Below are 16,546 nucleotides of genomic sequence, written 5' to 3'. Positions count from 1 at the left end.
AGGTTTCCTACATGGTCAGTCATGTGATCTGCAAAAAAAGATTTTTCCTTCTTCCTCCAAACTAAATACCTTTTATTTCTTCTTAGAGCAGTATCTAGGACTTCTTGTATGATGTTGAAAAGAAGTGTGAGATCCTTGTCTTACTCCTAATCTTGTGAGAAAAGCAGTTAGCCTTTCCTTGTTAAGTATGATATTAGCTGTGGGTTTTTCATAGATGCTCTATATTCAGTTCCTTTCTGTTTCTACCTTGCTGAGAATTTTCATCATCACAGGTTATTTGTTAAATTTTGTCAAATACTTTTTCTGCATTATTGATAATAATCTTGCTAAAAATATCTGTTGGTAGCAGGACTTTATTTCATTACAACATTATTATTTATTATCATTTATTCCATGTAATATTATTTCTTAAGTTCAGTTTATTTTATCATTGATCAAACCAAATTGATTAACATATAATGAAGAATTTGGAAACTTTTGTTCTTATTTTCAGTATGGACTTCTAAAGCTTGCCAGCATTCTACTCTGTGCTTAATTTAAAATCTTATCAGATAACTGCAGTTTTGTTACTTATTTCTCCTCAGTGCTGAGAAACATTTCATAAAATATAGTATTCAAAGGAGCATATGTTCAGGGTAGAAGTATTAATAATTTAATAGTTTAGATAAATGGAATCCTAAACACCTGAAACATGGCTTAGTGAGTATAATTAGTGAACAAAAGGGAAAAGGAATATTTGATTTGGGATGAAAAGAGAACTGAAAAATTATGTAAGTTCAGTCAGTAACTAGCATATGCTATCTGTATATAATAGATGGTTCATTAGATATAATTTAGTTTTTGTTTTAGGAAGGAATATCTTACCTGCCTCAAGAAGGGAGGTGAGGTGTTTAACAATAAGGATCTGGAATAAAAAATTTTAAATGTATGTAATTTTATGGGGAATTAAATAGATTTGGTGTCTTCAGCAGCTCACTATTATAAATAAACAGTACTTTTGTCTTATTATTGATTTTAGTAGAGTAAAGTCTCTTCCCTTTGGCTAGTTTCTGGAATTGGCTTTACCGAAAAGTCAGTTTGGATGCTGCTTTGGTTTGAGTGTTTTGTGTTTTTTTAAATTATGTATTTATTTATGGCAGTGCTAGGTCTTTGTTGCTGCGCAGGCTGTCTCTAGTTGCAGTGAGTGGGGCTGCTCTTCATTTCAGTCTGAGGGCTTCTCATTCTGGCGGCTTCTCTTGTTGCAGAGCACAGGCTCTAGGGCACGGGCTCCATAGTTGCGGCACGGGCTCCATAGTTGCAGCACGTGGGCTTAGTGGTTGTGGCGCACGAGCTTAGTTGTCCTGAGGCATATGGAATCTTCCCGGACCAGGGATCGAACCCACGTTCCCTGCATTGGCAGGCGGATTCTCAACCACTCGACCAGCAGAAAAGTCCTGACTTGAGTGTTTTAAAATTGTGCATGTTTGTTTATTTTTTCCCTGCACTGGGTCCTTGGTACCACTCGGGCTTTTCTCTAGTTGTGAAGAGCAGGGGCTACACTAGTTGCAGTGCTCGGGCCTCTCACTGCGGTGGCCTCTCATTGTGGAGCACAGGCTCTAGGGTTCGTAGGCTTCAGCAGTTGCGATTTCCGGGCTATAGCCCGATAGTGGTGGCCTACAGGCTGAGTTGCTCCATGGAATGTGGGATCTTTCCCAGATCAGGGATTAAACCCATGCCTCCTGCATTGACAGGTGGATTCTTTACCACTGAGCCACAAAGGAAGTCCCTGATTGGAGTGTTTTGAAGCAGTTGTATCAAAATGCTGGTAAATTTAGAATTTGATGTGGAGAGTCTACTGTGTTTTGTTTTGTTTTTGCTCTTGCTTTTAGCTCAGCACATGTTCTATCAATACTTAATTGATATAGGACTTTTATTACCTGAGTTTTATTTTTAGTGATAATTTTTAAAGGGTTTTTTTTTTTTTCCTGGCTGTTAGTCATAGCAGTATGAAAATCCTTATCCTTTGTTCTGACAATACATTGAAGAGAAAGAATCACTGTAACCTCAGTTAGCCAGAGTGTTTGATGTGTAATGCCATGCATGCTATTTATTTGCCATGTATGCATTGCTGTGAAATTATGCAAATCAACTGTAGTTTGCTCTATGATTCCCTGGTGGCTCAGGCGGTAAAGAATCTGCCTGCAACTGGGGAGACCTGGGTTTGATCCCTGGGTTGGGAAGATCCCCTGGAGGAGGGCATAGCAACCCGCTCCAGTGTTCTTGCCTGGAGAATCCTGTGGATGGAGGAGCTTGGCAGGGTAGCCAAGAGTTGGACATGGCCGAGTGACTAAGCACATGGGCACATGCATTGCTCTGAACTTGCGCAAACCAACTGTAGTCTGCTTTGTGGTCAACCAGAAGAAAAGGTTGTGGTTTTGTTTCTAACCTTAATGTTGAAACTGGGGGACATAAAGTATTTTTACACCTGGTTCAAAGCTCTCTTATTTGATTATTCTGGTTTTCAGTTACTAATAATATTTTTCTTACCTGGATAAGCTTAGGGTTTGAGTTTCATATTTAATTTCAGATAACAGGTGATTGTGTATGTGTTTTGCAAAACCCTAAAAATAGTATTATTAAGCTTTCTAAGCAGCCATTTAAAAAGAGCTCTTTATAATCAAATTAACATTTGAATGATCTCTTATGTAGTATCTTTCAAAATACATAAGCAAGTTTTAAAACATGTTACTTGAGTTACTTCTAAGTGTTTTTTATATGTGTTAAATATAAAACTATAAAGCTTTAAAAATACTGTGCATTTTGGTAAATCATGGTTCTGTTCGAATTAAAAAGTAGTTAGAAACTTGACATCTCAAAGCCACATGCAAAAGTAGTTAGGAATTTTACTAATATATATATAATATTAAAATTATAAAATACTGAATTCAGAATTTGGTAGCTGCATGTGGATTCTAATTATATCAAAGCATTTGTTACCTGGAATCCTTTCCTCAGGAAATAAATCATTGTAGAACACCAAAGTTTTTAAAATAACCTGAAGGATTGCAGGCTGCAAGTCTTTTTGTATTTAGTCTAATTTTTTTGTTTTGGTCTTTCCTTTTGTGTGACCATCTGTGTAGTGTTCCTGACCTCTTTTTTTTTTTTTTTTTTGCTGCAAACATGGTAATGAGTTTGGAATCTAGATAATTAAGTGAGAGGCAGGAGGATAGAGTTGGACATTGGGGATCAGGAATATTTTTGCTGAATTTTTAGGATTAAGAATCATATGGGCATACAGGTATAGGAGGAGCAAGTCATATTCAAGGTATGAAGGATCAGAGTAGTCTTAGAAACTTTGCCATGGTGATATTTCATGAATGCAAGAAGAGTGGAATAGTATTTTCAAACTTCTAAAGGAGAGAAAATATGTTTCAGGCATTTTATAATTATTTGAATTGTTCTTCAAGTGTAAGGCAAGAGCCAGCTTAATCCAGAAATAACAGTACCGATGATGCTATTTTAAAGTAAACAAAAATAACTTACCTGAGGACAAAGTCCAGGCACCCAAGAGATAAAAACAGGAATGGAGATGCCAAAGAAAAGTGGTGTGCGTTGACTCCAGTTAAGTAGAATTCTGACGCTAGCAACTGGGGAAATTATGATTCCAGACCAGACTATAAGTGTTATAAACCTTTAAAAAAATCTTTGTCAAAGCATTTAAAATTTTCTTTCTGATAGTTATAAATGTACAGAGAAATTTTTGAAATAGCTAAAACTAATATTTAGTGTACTATTATTCAAAATATTAGAGACTTTGGAATTGAATTATTATTTCTTTGTAAAGATCTCACTAAGAAATGTTAGAACAGGACTCGCCTTGCTTTCCACCTTCTTGTTGTATGACTTAAGATACGACATAAATCTCTGCTATATCTGGTGTGGTAGATTCAGAAATTTCCAAAATTTGGGCCCACTTCAAAAATTTTATCCTTTTCCCTCTGTGTCATGAAATTTCTGCAGGCATTTTTATGTCACAACCACTTTTTTCATCTATGTGGATAATTTGGCCTTTACCGAATTCCTCTGGCTGCATATCTAGATACTGCTTCAGTGACAGCAGTATCAACGTTCCATGGGCAGCTGTTTCTTCTGTAATATCTTTCATGTTCAATGTGAATTTCGCCTTCAGTGTTTCCACTTTTCATTTCTTTGTGAGCTTTCATCCTCATTGGTTAATTTCCTCTTTTGATTATGTATTTTTATAAACTGTCAAACTGTCATGTAGGATTATCACTAGGTGACAAGGAGACATATGACTTCATGCTTGCTGTCTGAACTAAAAAATACACTGTGATCAATCACTAGTTCCACTTCGAAAGAAGTTATGTGGTTGATCACTGATCACAAGAAGCATCTGGTATTTATGTAGTGATTTGTGGATTGAAGAACTGGTACTTCAGTTTGCATTCTGTGCAATTATTTAAAAATACAGTGGTACCTGGAATTTGAACCATGTTGCTGAAAGTTTAAATTGTGAATCTCAATTTGTGTGGGTATAGTGAAAACATGCAAAGTGAAAACATGCAAAGTGAAAACTGTTTATAATAATATAATTGATAAAAATCCCAAGTTAGGGAAAAGGGTGAGTATATTAATCCTGTTATCCTTGTCAGGTAGTCAGTAAGTATTATCTAAAATTGAAATATGTAATATAGTGATTCTTCTAAATGTTTCTTATAGTCCCATTTTATTAATTTTGGGGGACTCTTTTAGGGACAGTCCTCTGGTTAAAGAGTATAAAGTTTAGCAAGCTTTTCTTGTTTCTCTCCTTTTCTAAGATGTGCAGCCAAGTAATTGGAGATGTTCTCGTCCAATTTCATTGAAGCAACTGTTCAACTTATAGAACCTACTTCATTGGCTATGGCCATGCATGGAGGGCCAACAACATCACTCTCCGACACATTAGGTGTCAACACATTTCCCTTTAAAGCCTGTCTTTATTCCTAATGCCCATGTTGTGGTCAATACAGCTTCATCTTCTCACTCCACTGTTCAGTTTTGGTACTGGAAAGTTTCTTATTTTCAAGCTTCATTTCAGTTCAGTTGCTCAGTCGTGTCCGACTCTTTGCGACCCCATGAACTGCAGCACGTCAGGCGTCCCTGTCCATCACCAATTCCCAGAGTTCACTCAAACTCACGTCCATCGAGTCGGTGATGCCTTCCAGCCATCTCATCCTCTGTTGTCCCCTTCTCCTCCTGCCCCCAATCCCTCCCAGTAACAGGGTTTTTTCCAGTGAGTCAGCTCTTCACATGAGGTGGCCAAAGTATTGGAGTTTCAGCTTTAGCATCATTCCTTCCAATAAACACCCAGGACTGATCTCCTTTAGAATGGACTGGTTGAATCTCCTTGCAGTCCAAGGGACTCTCAAGAGTTTTCTCCAACACCACAGTTCAAAAGCATCCATTCTTTGGCGCTCAGCTTTCTTTATAGTCCAGTTCTCACATCCATACATGACCACTGGAAAAAACCATAGCCTTGACTAGATGGACCTTTGTTGGCAAAGTAATGTCTCTGCTTTTTAATATGCTATCTAGCTTAGCTATATATTAAAAATAATTTTAAAAATTATATAACATTTCACTGTGTAGTAGACGAGAGGGAGGATTCTTGCATGTGCTTCATTATCGTTTAGGCTAGACATATGCTGTCATGGTTGTTCATCCAAAAAAAAATCTACTCAATAGTATGCCAAACTATAAAATGCCTATTAGTGAGTCATTGTGCTGTACCCCTGAAACTAACATAATTTTGTACATCAACCTATTTCAATAAAAAGTACCTATTAATAAATATTAAGAAATATATGCGACCTGTGGTGGAAACTGAATTCATAAAAGAAGATTTGAACTAGTATATTGATACAGTAGTCCTAGATAGGAAGATTCAATTGGTAAAAAAAATATCAATTCTCCCCAATTTAGAGTCTTTCAATTAAAATTTCAATGGAATTTTAAGGAAATTTTAAAGTTATCCAGAAGAGTAAACTTGAAAAACTGATTAAGAAAATTTAGAACAAAATAACTGGTGGGAGTGAATTGCTTAACCAAGTAGCAAGGCATGTTGCAAAGACTGATTAAGACAATGGTTTTGAAGCAGGAAGTAGGTTTGTAAAACAAATAGGTCTGTAGGGCAATAGGAGTAGGAACTAGGTCTGTAGAACAAAGTAGAGGCTATGAAAACGTGTGTTCATGTAGACACTTTATAAGCTATATTTCAAGCTGTTAGGGAAAGGATGAATTGTTTAAAAAGTGGTATTTAGGAAATTAGCTGTTTGGGGGAGCAAATACAAGTACATCCCCACTTCACTTTATAAGCAAAATTAGATTCCAGATGGAGTAAATATCTAGACGTATAAAAAATAAAATTATAAGAGTGCTGTTTTCAGAGACCCAAGATAGCCTTGTTAACCGTGCCCCAAATTTAGAAACCATGAAGAGACTAATAGATTTAACTACATATTTAAAGATTAAAGTAAAAAGTACCGTAAACAAAGTTAAAAGCCAAAGGAAAGATAGAAAAAATGTTTACATAGCAATGTATAAGGAGTCAGACAACCAATAGAAAATAAAGATATAAATAGACATTTCTGAAAAGAAATAGTGGCTAATGCAAAAAGATGTTTATCCTCATTCGTAATGAAACTTGAGATACCATTTTTTATCCAGAAGATTGGCAAAATGTAAACTGTTGATCATTGCCTGAGAGTGTTGTTAAGAGTGTATATCTTTGTCTTCAGTTTGATAGTAGCTAGCAAAAATGAAGGGGCTTCCCTGGTACCTCAGCTGATAAGGAGTCTGCCTGCAATGTGGGAGACCCCGGTACGATTTCCTGGGTCAGGAAGATCCCCTGGAAGAGGGATAGGCTATCCACTCTAATGTTCTTGGGCTTCCCTGGTGGCTCAGACAGTAAAGAATCTGCCGGCAATGTGGGAGACCTGGGTTCAGTCCCTGGGTTGGGAAGATCCCATGGAGGAGGGCGTGGCAACCCACTCCAGTATTCTTGCCTGGAGAATTCCCATGGACAGAGGAGCCTGGCGGGCTGTAGTCCATGAGGTCAAAAAGAGTTGGATATGACTGATAAGTTGGATAAGCACAACACAGAAAAAATGAAATATCCATACCTTTGACCCACTGGGTCTGGTTTCAGAGATTTAATCCATAGAATACAAGCGTATGTACCAGAGATATGGACATATAGCTGTTTATTGAAGTATTGTTTATGCAGTAAAAAATTGAGTTCAGCCTACATGTTCATCGGTACCCATACTTTGGAATACCATGAGGAGCAGGTCCTATCAAGTGTGTGGGCTCTGGAATCAGGTTGCCACGTTTGCATTCTGGATCCATCATTTACTGGTTGCATGACATAGGCTTAGTTAATTTCTCCGGCCCTCAGTTTTCTCATCTATAAAACAGAAATAATAGAATTTGTTTCAGAGGGTTATGTGATAAATAAACTAAAATATATAGAACAGTGCTTAGAACATAAGTACTCAATAATATTAGTTAATATTAAACTATCACTATGCAGTTATTAAAAAGAATAAAATACATCTGTAGAATTGCAGCATGAAAAACCCCAGTGTGATTTAAGTGAACACATTTTAGGACAGTGTACAAATTGCATGAGTACCTATTTATAAATGAAACTTTTAAATGATGTATGTGCATGTATTTCTATGTGTGTGGATAGGTCTGAAACGATAAATGCCAGTTGTAACAGCAGTTATCTCTCTGGGAAGTGAGATTGGGTGGAGGGAAAATGGATTGTTATTACAGTTTTAAGGAAATATTTTCTTGTATTTACAAGTACATATTTATAGCTAAAAAGTTTCCTTTTAAGGTTTCATGGACTGTAAGAATAGTAAAACTTTTGGTTAATTTTGGTTAAAAAAAAAACAAAACTGAAAAGTTATGTTCTCTAAAAGATGTGCACTTTCTTTTTGCTTTCCTTAGTGACTCACTAAGACTTTCCTTGCAGGAACATGCTTACCCAGCGGATGAACTCATGCCTTTGACCTGCAGAGGTCGGGTTAGAGGCCAGGAGCCAAGTCGGGGTGATGTTGATGATGCCTTGGGAAAGTGAGTATTAACAAAGGGCATGTGATCTCAAAGTTCTCAAGTCTTAAGGCATCTTAGAGGCAGTGTGTAATTGTGTATCTGGGAATTGGTTAAATTTCAAAGACTGCTTTAAGTATTACATTAAATTCCTTTATTCCTTTTTGTTATCTTTTGTACAGTATTAATCAGTTTATTTCTTAGATCAGTGAAAAGTTGAGTCGTTTATTAAGATAAATTTGACTTAGAATGTATATAGTTGTTGACACAAGGTGTTGATGCATTAATAACTTGCTTTTAAAAGAGCTAATGAATATTTCTGTTCACTTTGAAAGATTTGTAGTTATGCCTAATGTAAATGTGATGTTAAGGCTTTTCAGGTTCCTTTAGTGTTTCATAGATTACATGGTACTGTAGATGCATGAAAGTCCTAGTTAATGGAATAATGGAAACTTTCGGTCAGTCAGTAGGATGCAGATAATGTCTTATATGTTCATGGATACAAATATTCAGAATTCTAATGTTTTGTATCTCACTATACTTGTTTCATAGATTTTCCCTGACACTGATTGATTCTTTGGATACTCTTGTGGTAGGTTTGATTCTCCTTACATTATTTTATGAATTTCATACTATGTGTGCTCAACTGCTATGAATATAATTGTAGTACAGTAAGTCTGAAATAGAAGCTTTCAGAATTTAAGATAATTTGATCTTTGCTTCAAAATAAATTTTTCATACTATTGAGTTGATAATGTCATGTGAATGTCAAGTGAAATTATGTAGAATCATGGAGATACTCAAAATTTATAGGTATGTTAGCTTACATGATGGCCCCTTAATCAGAAAAGTTGTTTCCTTTTGGACGAGTAGATTGAAGCTATTGGAAGAAAGTAATTCTAAAAAATGCTCTTGATATTCTTGTTCCAGAAAGACATGCTGCAATGATACTGAAATTGTTAAATTAAAATTTTTATATATTAGGTCCATTGAAAATTTACTTCTTTCTCAAAAGTGATTTTTAATACCAAGTGATCACTACTTGGCACTCCTTTTAAACTTGATGGGAGGCAAAGTTATTTAAATTAATTCTCATTGGGGGTGGTTTGTGATGGCAGAGGGGAATGGCTCAGTTCCAGCTGTCATGATTTCTGAATGTAGTATCTTTCTAGTTTTTTACTCTCAGATCATTTATGGTATAAAAATAGGCTTGTTTCAGAATTTTCCTTAAGGCATAATTCTCAAAGTTGAATTAATGTCTAAAGTATTGATTAATATTTTTAAAAACACAGCAAAATATCTTTGTGATGGCAGAAGATTTTCAGAGCCTGGCTTTTCTTCCCAGTATTATTTCTATATTTTTATTTCACTGGGTGATTCTTTTCTCTTTTTCTTTTCTTTTTTAATCAGAGACTCTCAACTATATGAACACCTTAGGAATATTACTTACGAATTTTAAAAAAAATATCCTTCTCTCCCAAGTTATTCTGATTTAATTTTCCTGAAGTGGGACCTGGCATTATTACGCATTTCTCTAAAGCTTCTCTTTGTTTATAAAATTTAGCCGTAGTTGAGACATTTTTTGTTGAAAAGCCCATGATTGTTTAGACCTTTTTAGCTGTATCAGAGTTTTGAAAGTTGTGATTTCATTTTTCAGAAATAAAAGGAATGTGTGGACCATATTATGATGACTATAAGAGAGACTCTTCTGTACCTTATATTTGGTTTAGTAGTCCTGTGTGTTCTGCTATGACAGGAGAAGAGAAAAAGATAAACAGGTATCCCAGGAGACACAAATTGCCCCCCTGGGAGAAGCTAAGTGGTATTACTTATTTATAAGTGTAGCTGGGTGGTACACCTCATGTCTGTCTTGATACAGGGAAGTGAGTGAGGGGAGTAGCTGTGTATCAGGAAAGACCATAGGTGGATGTACGTTTGTTTCTCATTCTGTCATCTTGGCTTTATCCTTATATACTGCAAGCTCTCCATCATCTCTCTCTAAGCTCTTAACTGATTTTTATGAACCTGGACCTCAGATATTCTATGTGTTTTAAAAATTTTTATCAGAAATGAAGGAGAAAATGTGTTTCTAGGCTGCATAACTTCCCTATATTTAGAAATCTACTTATCTCTAATTGAGCAGCCATTATTATAAATAGGTTCTGTTCCGCTTTGAAATTGAACCACTTTGGCAGTGGTTCTCAAAATATGATTCCAGCACTACCAGCATCAGCATCACCTGGCAACTTGTTAGAGATGCAGATTGTAGAGCCTCATCCCAGGCCTGTTGAATCAGAAAGTCTGGGAGTAATGCCCAGGAGTGTTTTTTTTAAAACAAGCTTCCAGATGATTCTAATATATGCTAACGTTTGAGAACCACATGTAATGATGCAGTGCTTTTTAGACTTGTTTGCTACCAATCACCTGGGGATCTGCTAAAACAAAATGCAGATTGTGATGGAGCAGACGTGGGCCCAAGGAGACGTTTTTCTAACAAACTGCCACTTGGTGGTGCTGTTGCTGCTGGTCGGCAGACCACACTTAAGAGTGCTGCTGCTGCTGCTGCTGCTAAGTCGCTTCAGTCGTGTCCGACTCTGTGCAACCCCATAGACAGCAGCCCACCAGGCTCCCCCGTCCCTGGGATTCTCCAGGCAAGAACACTGGAGTGGGTTGCCATTTCCTTCTCCAATGCATGAAAGTGAAAAGTGAAAGTGAAGTCACTCAGTCGTGTGCCACTCTTAGCAACCCCATGGACTGCAGCCTACCAGGCTCCTCTGTCCGTGAGATTTTCCAGGCAAGAGTACTGGAGTGGGGTGCCATTGCCTTCTCCGACACTTAGAGTACTGTTTGCTGTAACCTGAGTTCTTGCTCCCTGTGGCAGGGAGTACCAGGAAGTGATCATATAATATTAATATGTGACGTTGGCCAAATTATTTAGCTTCTCTGGACCCCTGTTTTCACTTCAGAAGGGCCTAGATTGGATATCTAAGATAACTATTAATATCTACTTAAACAGAAGGATTAAAAGAAATTAGTTTGAAAGTTTTTCCTACATTTAGAAGGAATGTACATTTTATCAGTATAAGTATTTAATATTTCTAATTTACCCTGTGATCGTTTTTTGATTTGTGGTTTCTTTATCTGAATATATTAGAGGCCATATCACTTAGGACAGGATGCAACCTTATTGTTTTTATTTTGGTCATACCATAATATGTGAAGTAGAACTTCTGTTGTCAGAGTTTGATCTTTCAATTTAAACTCTGGTTCATAATTCTAGACATCTAGTTTCTATTGACTGTAATGAAATCAAACACTAAAACTTTAAATTTACCACTAAAGTCAATGTTACCATGAAATCTACAGATACTGAACAAATTAAAGGGGGGAAGGGAAGAGACCTGAGTTTGTTCTTTGTTATCAATTAGGAGCTTAAGAAACCCGTCAACTAATGGAGCTGTTAGAATGAATTTTTAGCTAATTATGGACAAAACTCTCATTTTTATTCTTCTTTGAAACAGATAGTATAGGTACTGTTCTTGGGAGAAATTCTCAGGAGATAGACTTTGAAAGAATAAGATGAACAGAATTATATTAAAAAGATGTGTGTGTGTGTGAGGAGTGAGTAGAACAGTTGTGTCTCGCAGAAGTGATCCAGGTCTTTGTACATTCACATTTGCAGCTTCAGAATTTACATGGACTTTGAGACTGAGAAAGAAAAGCACTCAATTTAAAATCAGGTTTTATATTATACTCAAGGCTTACCCTAAATTTTACTTAAACTTTAGTCACACTCTTATGTTTTATGCCTAAATTAGAATTTAAAAAATTTTTATTTCCTTTTGGCTGTGCTAGGTTTTCATTGTTGTACACGAGCTTTCTCTGCTTTAGTTGCGGCGAGTCGGGGCTACTCTTTGTTGCGGGGCACAGACTTCTCATTGCTGTGCCTTCTCTTATTGCAGAGTGCAGACTTTAAGCTCTTGGGCTGCAGTGGTTGGGGGGAAACAGCTCATTGGTTGTGGCTCCCGGACACTTGAACACTGGCTTAGTAGTTGGGGTGCATCAGTTTAGTTGCTCCTTGGCATGTGGGATCTTCCCAGACCAGGGATCAACCCTACATTCTCAGGCAGATTCTTAACCTCTGGACCACCAGGGAAGTCCCTAGATTAGGATTTTTAGTGACGTATCAGATGAGAAAACACTATAAAATACTATCAAACAAAAAGATTAAACAGTCAAGCAAAGGAAAACTACTTTTAATGGACCTGAGATCTAAATAACATCTACTTGTGCAACCTTAATTTAGACTGAAAAATCGACACACTGTCACAGTGACAGTGAGCCTCTTCTGGAACTCATTGCAAGCATCCGGAGTTCTTAGCTTCGTCAGGATTATAGACCCTCATGGTAATAATGGTAATAATAGATAGTAGTGGTATCAAGCACTTACTAAGTCAGGGGCTCTGCTAAAAGTACTTTACATGCATTACCTCATTTAGAAAAATAAACCTCTGAGGATAGGTATTTCCTCTTTTTGTAGATGAAAGAACAGGCTCAGAGATGAGACTAAGGAACCAGAATTCAAATCAGAGCTTGTTCTTTAGCCCAACATTGCACTGCCTCCTCAGTTAGGGGCCTTGATGTCCAAGGGGTGAAGATGGCAAGCATTGTATGGTTTAGGATCAATTGATCATTCCCTGGAGGATGTGCTTTCTTCTGAGACTAAGCAAGTTTTAAAATGATATTTGACGAATAGGGTGGGTTTTGTGTTGTTTGACTTGGGAACCAAATCCCAGTAGAGTTTACCTCTTGCAGCTCTAGGTCATGGGTTATACACACCAGCTAACAGTTCTGATGATGATTGTTTTAAAGTCCTAATGATTTTTCAGTTTGTCTAAAAAAAAGAAGTGTATAAAGATTCCTTGCAATATAAATAGGTATTTAATCTTTTTCAGTTTTAGATAGTATCACATTTTTATAATATGCTTAAGGGAAACATTTTTTCTGTGTTATTTTTTATAATCTTAAGGTATTAACTTGCTATTAGTAGCTCATTCTGAGGATATTACTCTAGGTCTTGATTGAAAATAACTTTACTTTCAATAATTTTCTTCTCCTAGGTATTAAATAAAACTAAAGAATTTGAAGATGCAGTGAGAAAAGTTTTAAGAGATGTTAACTTAGATAATGATGTAGTTGTATCAGTCTTTGAAACAAACATCAGAGTTCTTGGGTAAGTATGTGAGATACTAAACTCTGATTTTAATAACAGAAGAATAAGGGTATACTCTTTATTTCTTGGTGGTAATAAAGCAAGAAATTTCTTATGTTTAAAAAATAAAAGGTGTGATACTGTAAAACACAGAGACTGCGGAATGACCCTGCTATATGTGAGGCACGGTCAGCAACAAGCTTTGGAAATAGTTGCAGACTCAAATCAAAGGTAATCCTTGTATGTTGTTACAAAAAGACTGACAACAGGTCAAGTATTTGCATATTAGCTACATCACAGTTTTTTTTGTCAGCTTATCTATTTTACTAACCTTAGCACTTCTTCAAGCCAAACTGAATTTATAGGATTACCTTTGGACTAACAGTTTGAAATATTCGTGGAACACACGAAGTACAGGATTTATTAATTCACGTTTCAGAGTTTATTAATCTAGTACATTTAATAAAGAGTGGGGAATTTTTGTTAATGTTATACTAAAAGTCAAGAGATTTCATGGTGCTATAATTAAATTTAAAATTTGTTAAAATCAAATGTGATAAACTTATTAAGATAAATGATTTCTAGGTTGTTTTTTAATTTAAGAAAATGTACGGTATTTAAGAATGCCAAACCCTTTTGTCATTGTCGTTCAGTTGCTCAGATGTGTCTGACCCTTTTGCAACCCGTGGACTGTAGCCCACCAGGCTCCTCCCTCCGTGGGATTTTCCAGACAAGAACACTGGAGTGGGTTGCCATTCCCTTCTCCAAGGGCCAAACCTTTTACAACAGTTACAACATTTGATTCTTTTTTTTTTTTTCATACTGGCCGTGATTTAATAATGGTTTTTATAATGGTTTGACACAAACTGAGTAGCCAGAGTTAGGAAATTGTGTTCTTCTGTGATTGTTCCTTACTCTAAATTGTTGGTAGCAAGATACTCACATCTGTTTAAGTGATGATGTGTGAGTATGTGTACAACGTGACTAATGTTTCATCTCTCTGGTTGTAGGGGTCTTTTGGGTGGACACTCGCTGGCAATCATGCTGAAAGAAAAAGGCGAGTACATGCAGTGGTACAATGATGAGCTTCTCCAAATGGCAAAGCAGTTGGGCTACAAACTTTTACCAGCTTTCAATACTACCAGTGGCCTTCCTTATCCAAGAGTAAGTAATTCTGAAAAATGTGGCAGCCTTTGTATACTTCTTTGCTGTTTTGAAGGAATCAATTTTTGTGATCCAGCCATCGTTTCTTACCTGCTTGAGGCTGGAAAAAAAATTGCTTCAAGCTCCGTAACAAATTTATATGAACATTTTGGTGAATTTGCATTTGAATGGTATGAGAATTTAGATTCGTTAAAACTTTCTGCGTCATTGCATAAGGTTATGATGCAGAAGGAAGAAACAAATGCCAGACTAGAGTTTGGGCCCAGAATTATTTGTGCAGTTTATGTGGTAGAAGCAGTAGAGCAGGTGTTCACTCTCCAGAGGAGAGGGTGTTGAGAGAGTACAGGACAGAGGGGAATGAGGAAGTACCGCAGTGAAAAGGAGGTTGTGCGGAGACTTAGGAGGAGAGCCACAGCGTAGCGTATGGTATTAAAAATACTAAAAAAAGAGTTTCAGAAGGAGACGTTCCAGCAAACATTAGGATAATTAGGGGTAAACAGAGCCTTGAAGGGTGTAATGTGGCAGAATAAAGGGGAAGAAGGATTTGACGTAGGTGAAAGAATAGGGACATTCATTTTAAGATTTCCTCTGTGTTTGTAGTTAAGGAGAGTTGGCAGCACAAGCACAGTCAGTTGAGGGAGCTTTTATTATTATTATTTATTTGGCTGTGTTGGGTCTTTGATTGCAGTCCATGGGCTCTTCGGTGTGGCAGGTTGGCTTCTCTTTAGTTGTGGCCGGAGGACTCAGTAGTTACAGCTTGCAGGCTTAGTTGCCCCACAGCATGGGTTCCTCAACCACGGATTGAACCCTTGTTCCCTGCATTGCAATTGCAAGGTCGATTCTTAACCACTAGACCACCAGGGAAGTCCTAGGAGTTATCCCTACCCGCCCCCCCCACCCCCGCCCAAGAAAATTTTATATTTAAGGCAGAGGGAAAGGAGCTATTGAAGATGGGAAGAACTCTCCCGATATATTGCATTCTTTATTATTAATAACAGTATTACTCTTTCCTTCTTACCTGGGCGAGACATCTCACAGCCATTACCAAGCTCTATTTTATTTCTTACCGTTGCTTTATTGTTGAAACTAATATAATTGTATTCATAAACTATTATAAATGTATATTTTACTCTTTTCTCTCTAGTTTTTGCTTCAGAGACTTAAAAATTAATCTTACTAAAGCATGATTTTTATCAAATTGCCCTCAGAAATTTACTGACTCTGCCTTTTGTACTGAATATTCTTTAACGTCCAGGTTTCTTTCTGGTTTGGCAATCGACTTTCTGAGGTTCTTTCATACCCGTACGCCAATGAAATGCATGTTCTGTTTCAGACAAAATAATCTGTTTGTGTTTTTCAAAACACCTAGGGAGTTTTTTGGAGAAGGCAATGGCACCCCACTCCAGTACTCTTGCCTGGGAAATCCCATGGATGGAGAAGCCTGGTAGGCTACAGTCCATGGGGTCGCGAAAAGTCGGCCATGACTGAGCGACTTCACTTTCACTTTTCACTTTCATGCATTGGAGAAGGAAATGGCAACCCATTCTTGCCTGGAGAATCTTGCCTGGAGAATCCCAGGGACAGAGGAGCCTGGTGGGCTGCCGTCTATGGGGTTGCACAGAGTCGGACACGACTGACACGACTTAGCAGCAGCAGCAGCAGCAGGGAGTTTTTGGTTTTGTTTGTCATTTCCAAACCTTTAGGCTTGCCATAATAACTTCTCTACCAATATAAATAAGGCTCATTTCCTCCATCAAGAAATCTCTGGAGATCCAGCGTGATATTATATGCTTTTCAAACTGGAGGTCGCAGCCCATTCGTTTACCCATTGATTTCGTGGATTGTGAAGACATCATTTTTATTGTTCTTGTTTAAGAAACAGACTAGTATTGAATTTCATATTTAAATTTCTATCTAGTCTGTGATATCTTTAAATAGCTTGTCTGTGAATATCCTTATACACATCTTTTTTACTTATTTCTTCCTAAGGATAAATTACTAGAAAAAAACCAAAAAAGCCATAAAATAGGGAATGCTTTTTAAGGCTTTGTGTGCTTATTGACCAGTTGTTCT

The 16,546-nt window shown here is 37.0% G+C and overlaps 1 protein-coding gene across 2 annotated transcripts in view; it reads left to right on the top strand.

Annotated features, from left to right (window-relative positions):
* EDEM3 (ER degradation enhancing alpha-mannosidase like protein 3) overlaps nt 1-16,546 on the top strand; it is a 68,710-nt gene that overhangs the window by 12,162 nt on the left and 40,002 nt on the right. For both annotated transcript variants that reach the window (XM_068985654.1, XM_068985653.1), the window contains exons 3-6: nt 8,021-8,121; nt 8,650-8,689; nt 13,218-13,330; nt 14,320-14,473. In XM_068985654.1, coding sequence (XP_068841755.1) covers nt 8,021-8,121; nt 8,650-8,689; nt 13,218-13,330; nt 14,320-14,473 — 408 coding nt within the window. The remainder of the gene's footprint in view (nt 1-8,020; nt 8,122-8,649; nt 8,690-13,217; nt 13,331-14,319; nt 14,474-16,546) is intronic.

Source organism: Capricornis sumatraensis, chromosome 14 (genome assembly GCF_032405125.1).
Source record: "Capricornis sumatraensis isolate serow.1 chromosome 14, serow.2, whole genome shotgun sequence".
Lineage (NCBI taxonomy): Eukaryota > Metazoa > Chordata > Mammalia > Artiodactyla > Bovidae > Capricornis > Capricornis sumatraensis.
The sequence above is the reverse complement of the archived record's forward strand: the minus strand, read 5'-3'. Positions and strand labels throughout refer to the sequence as shown.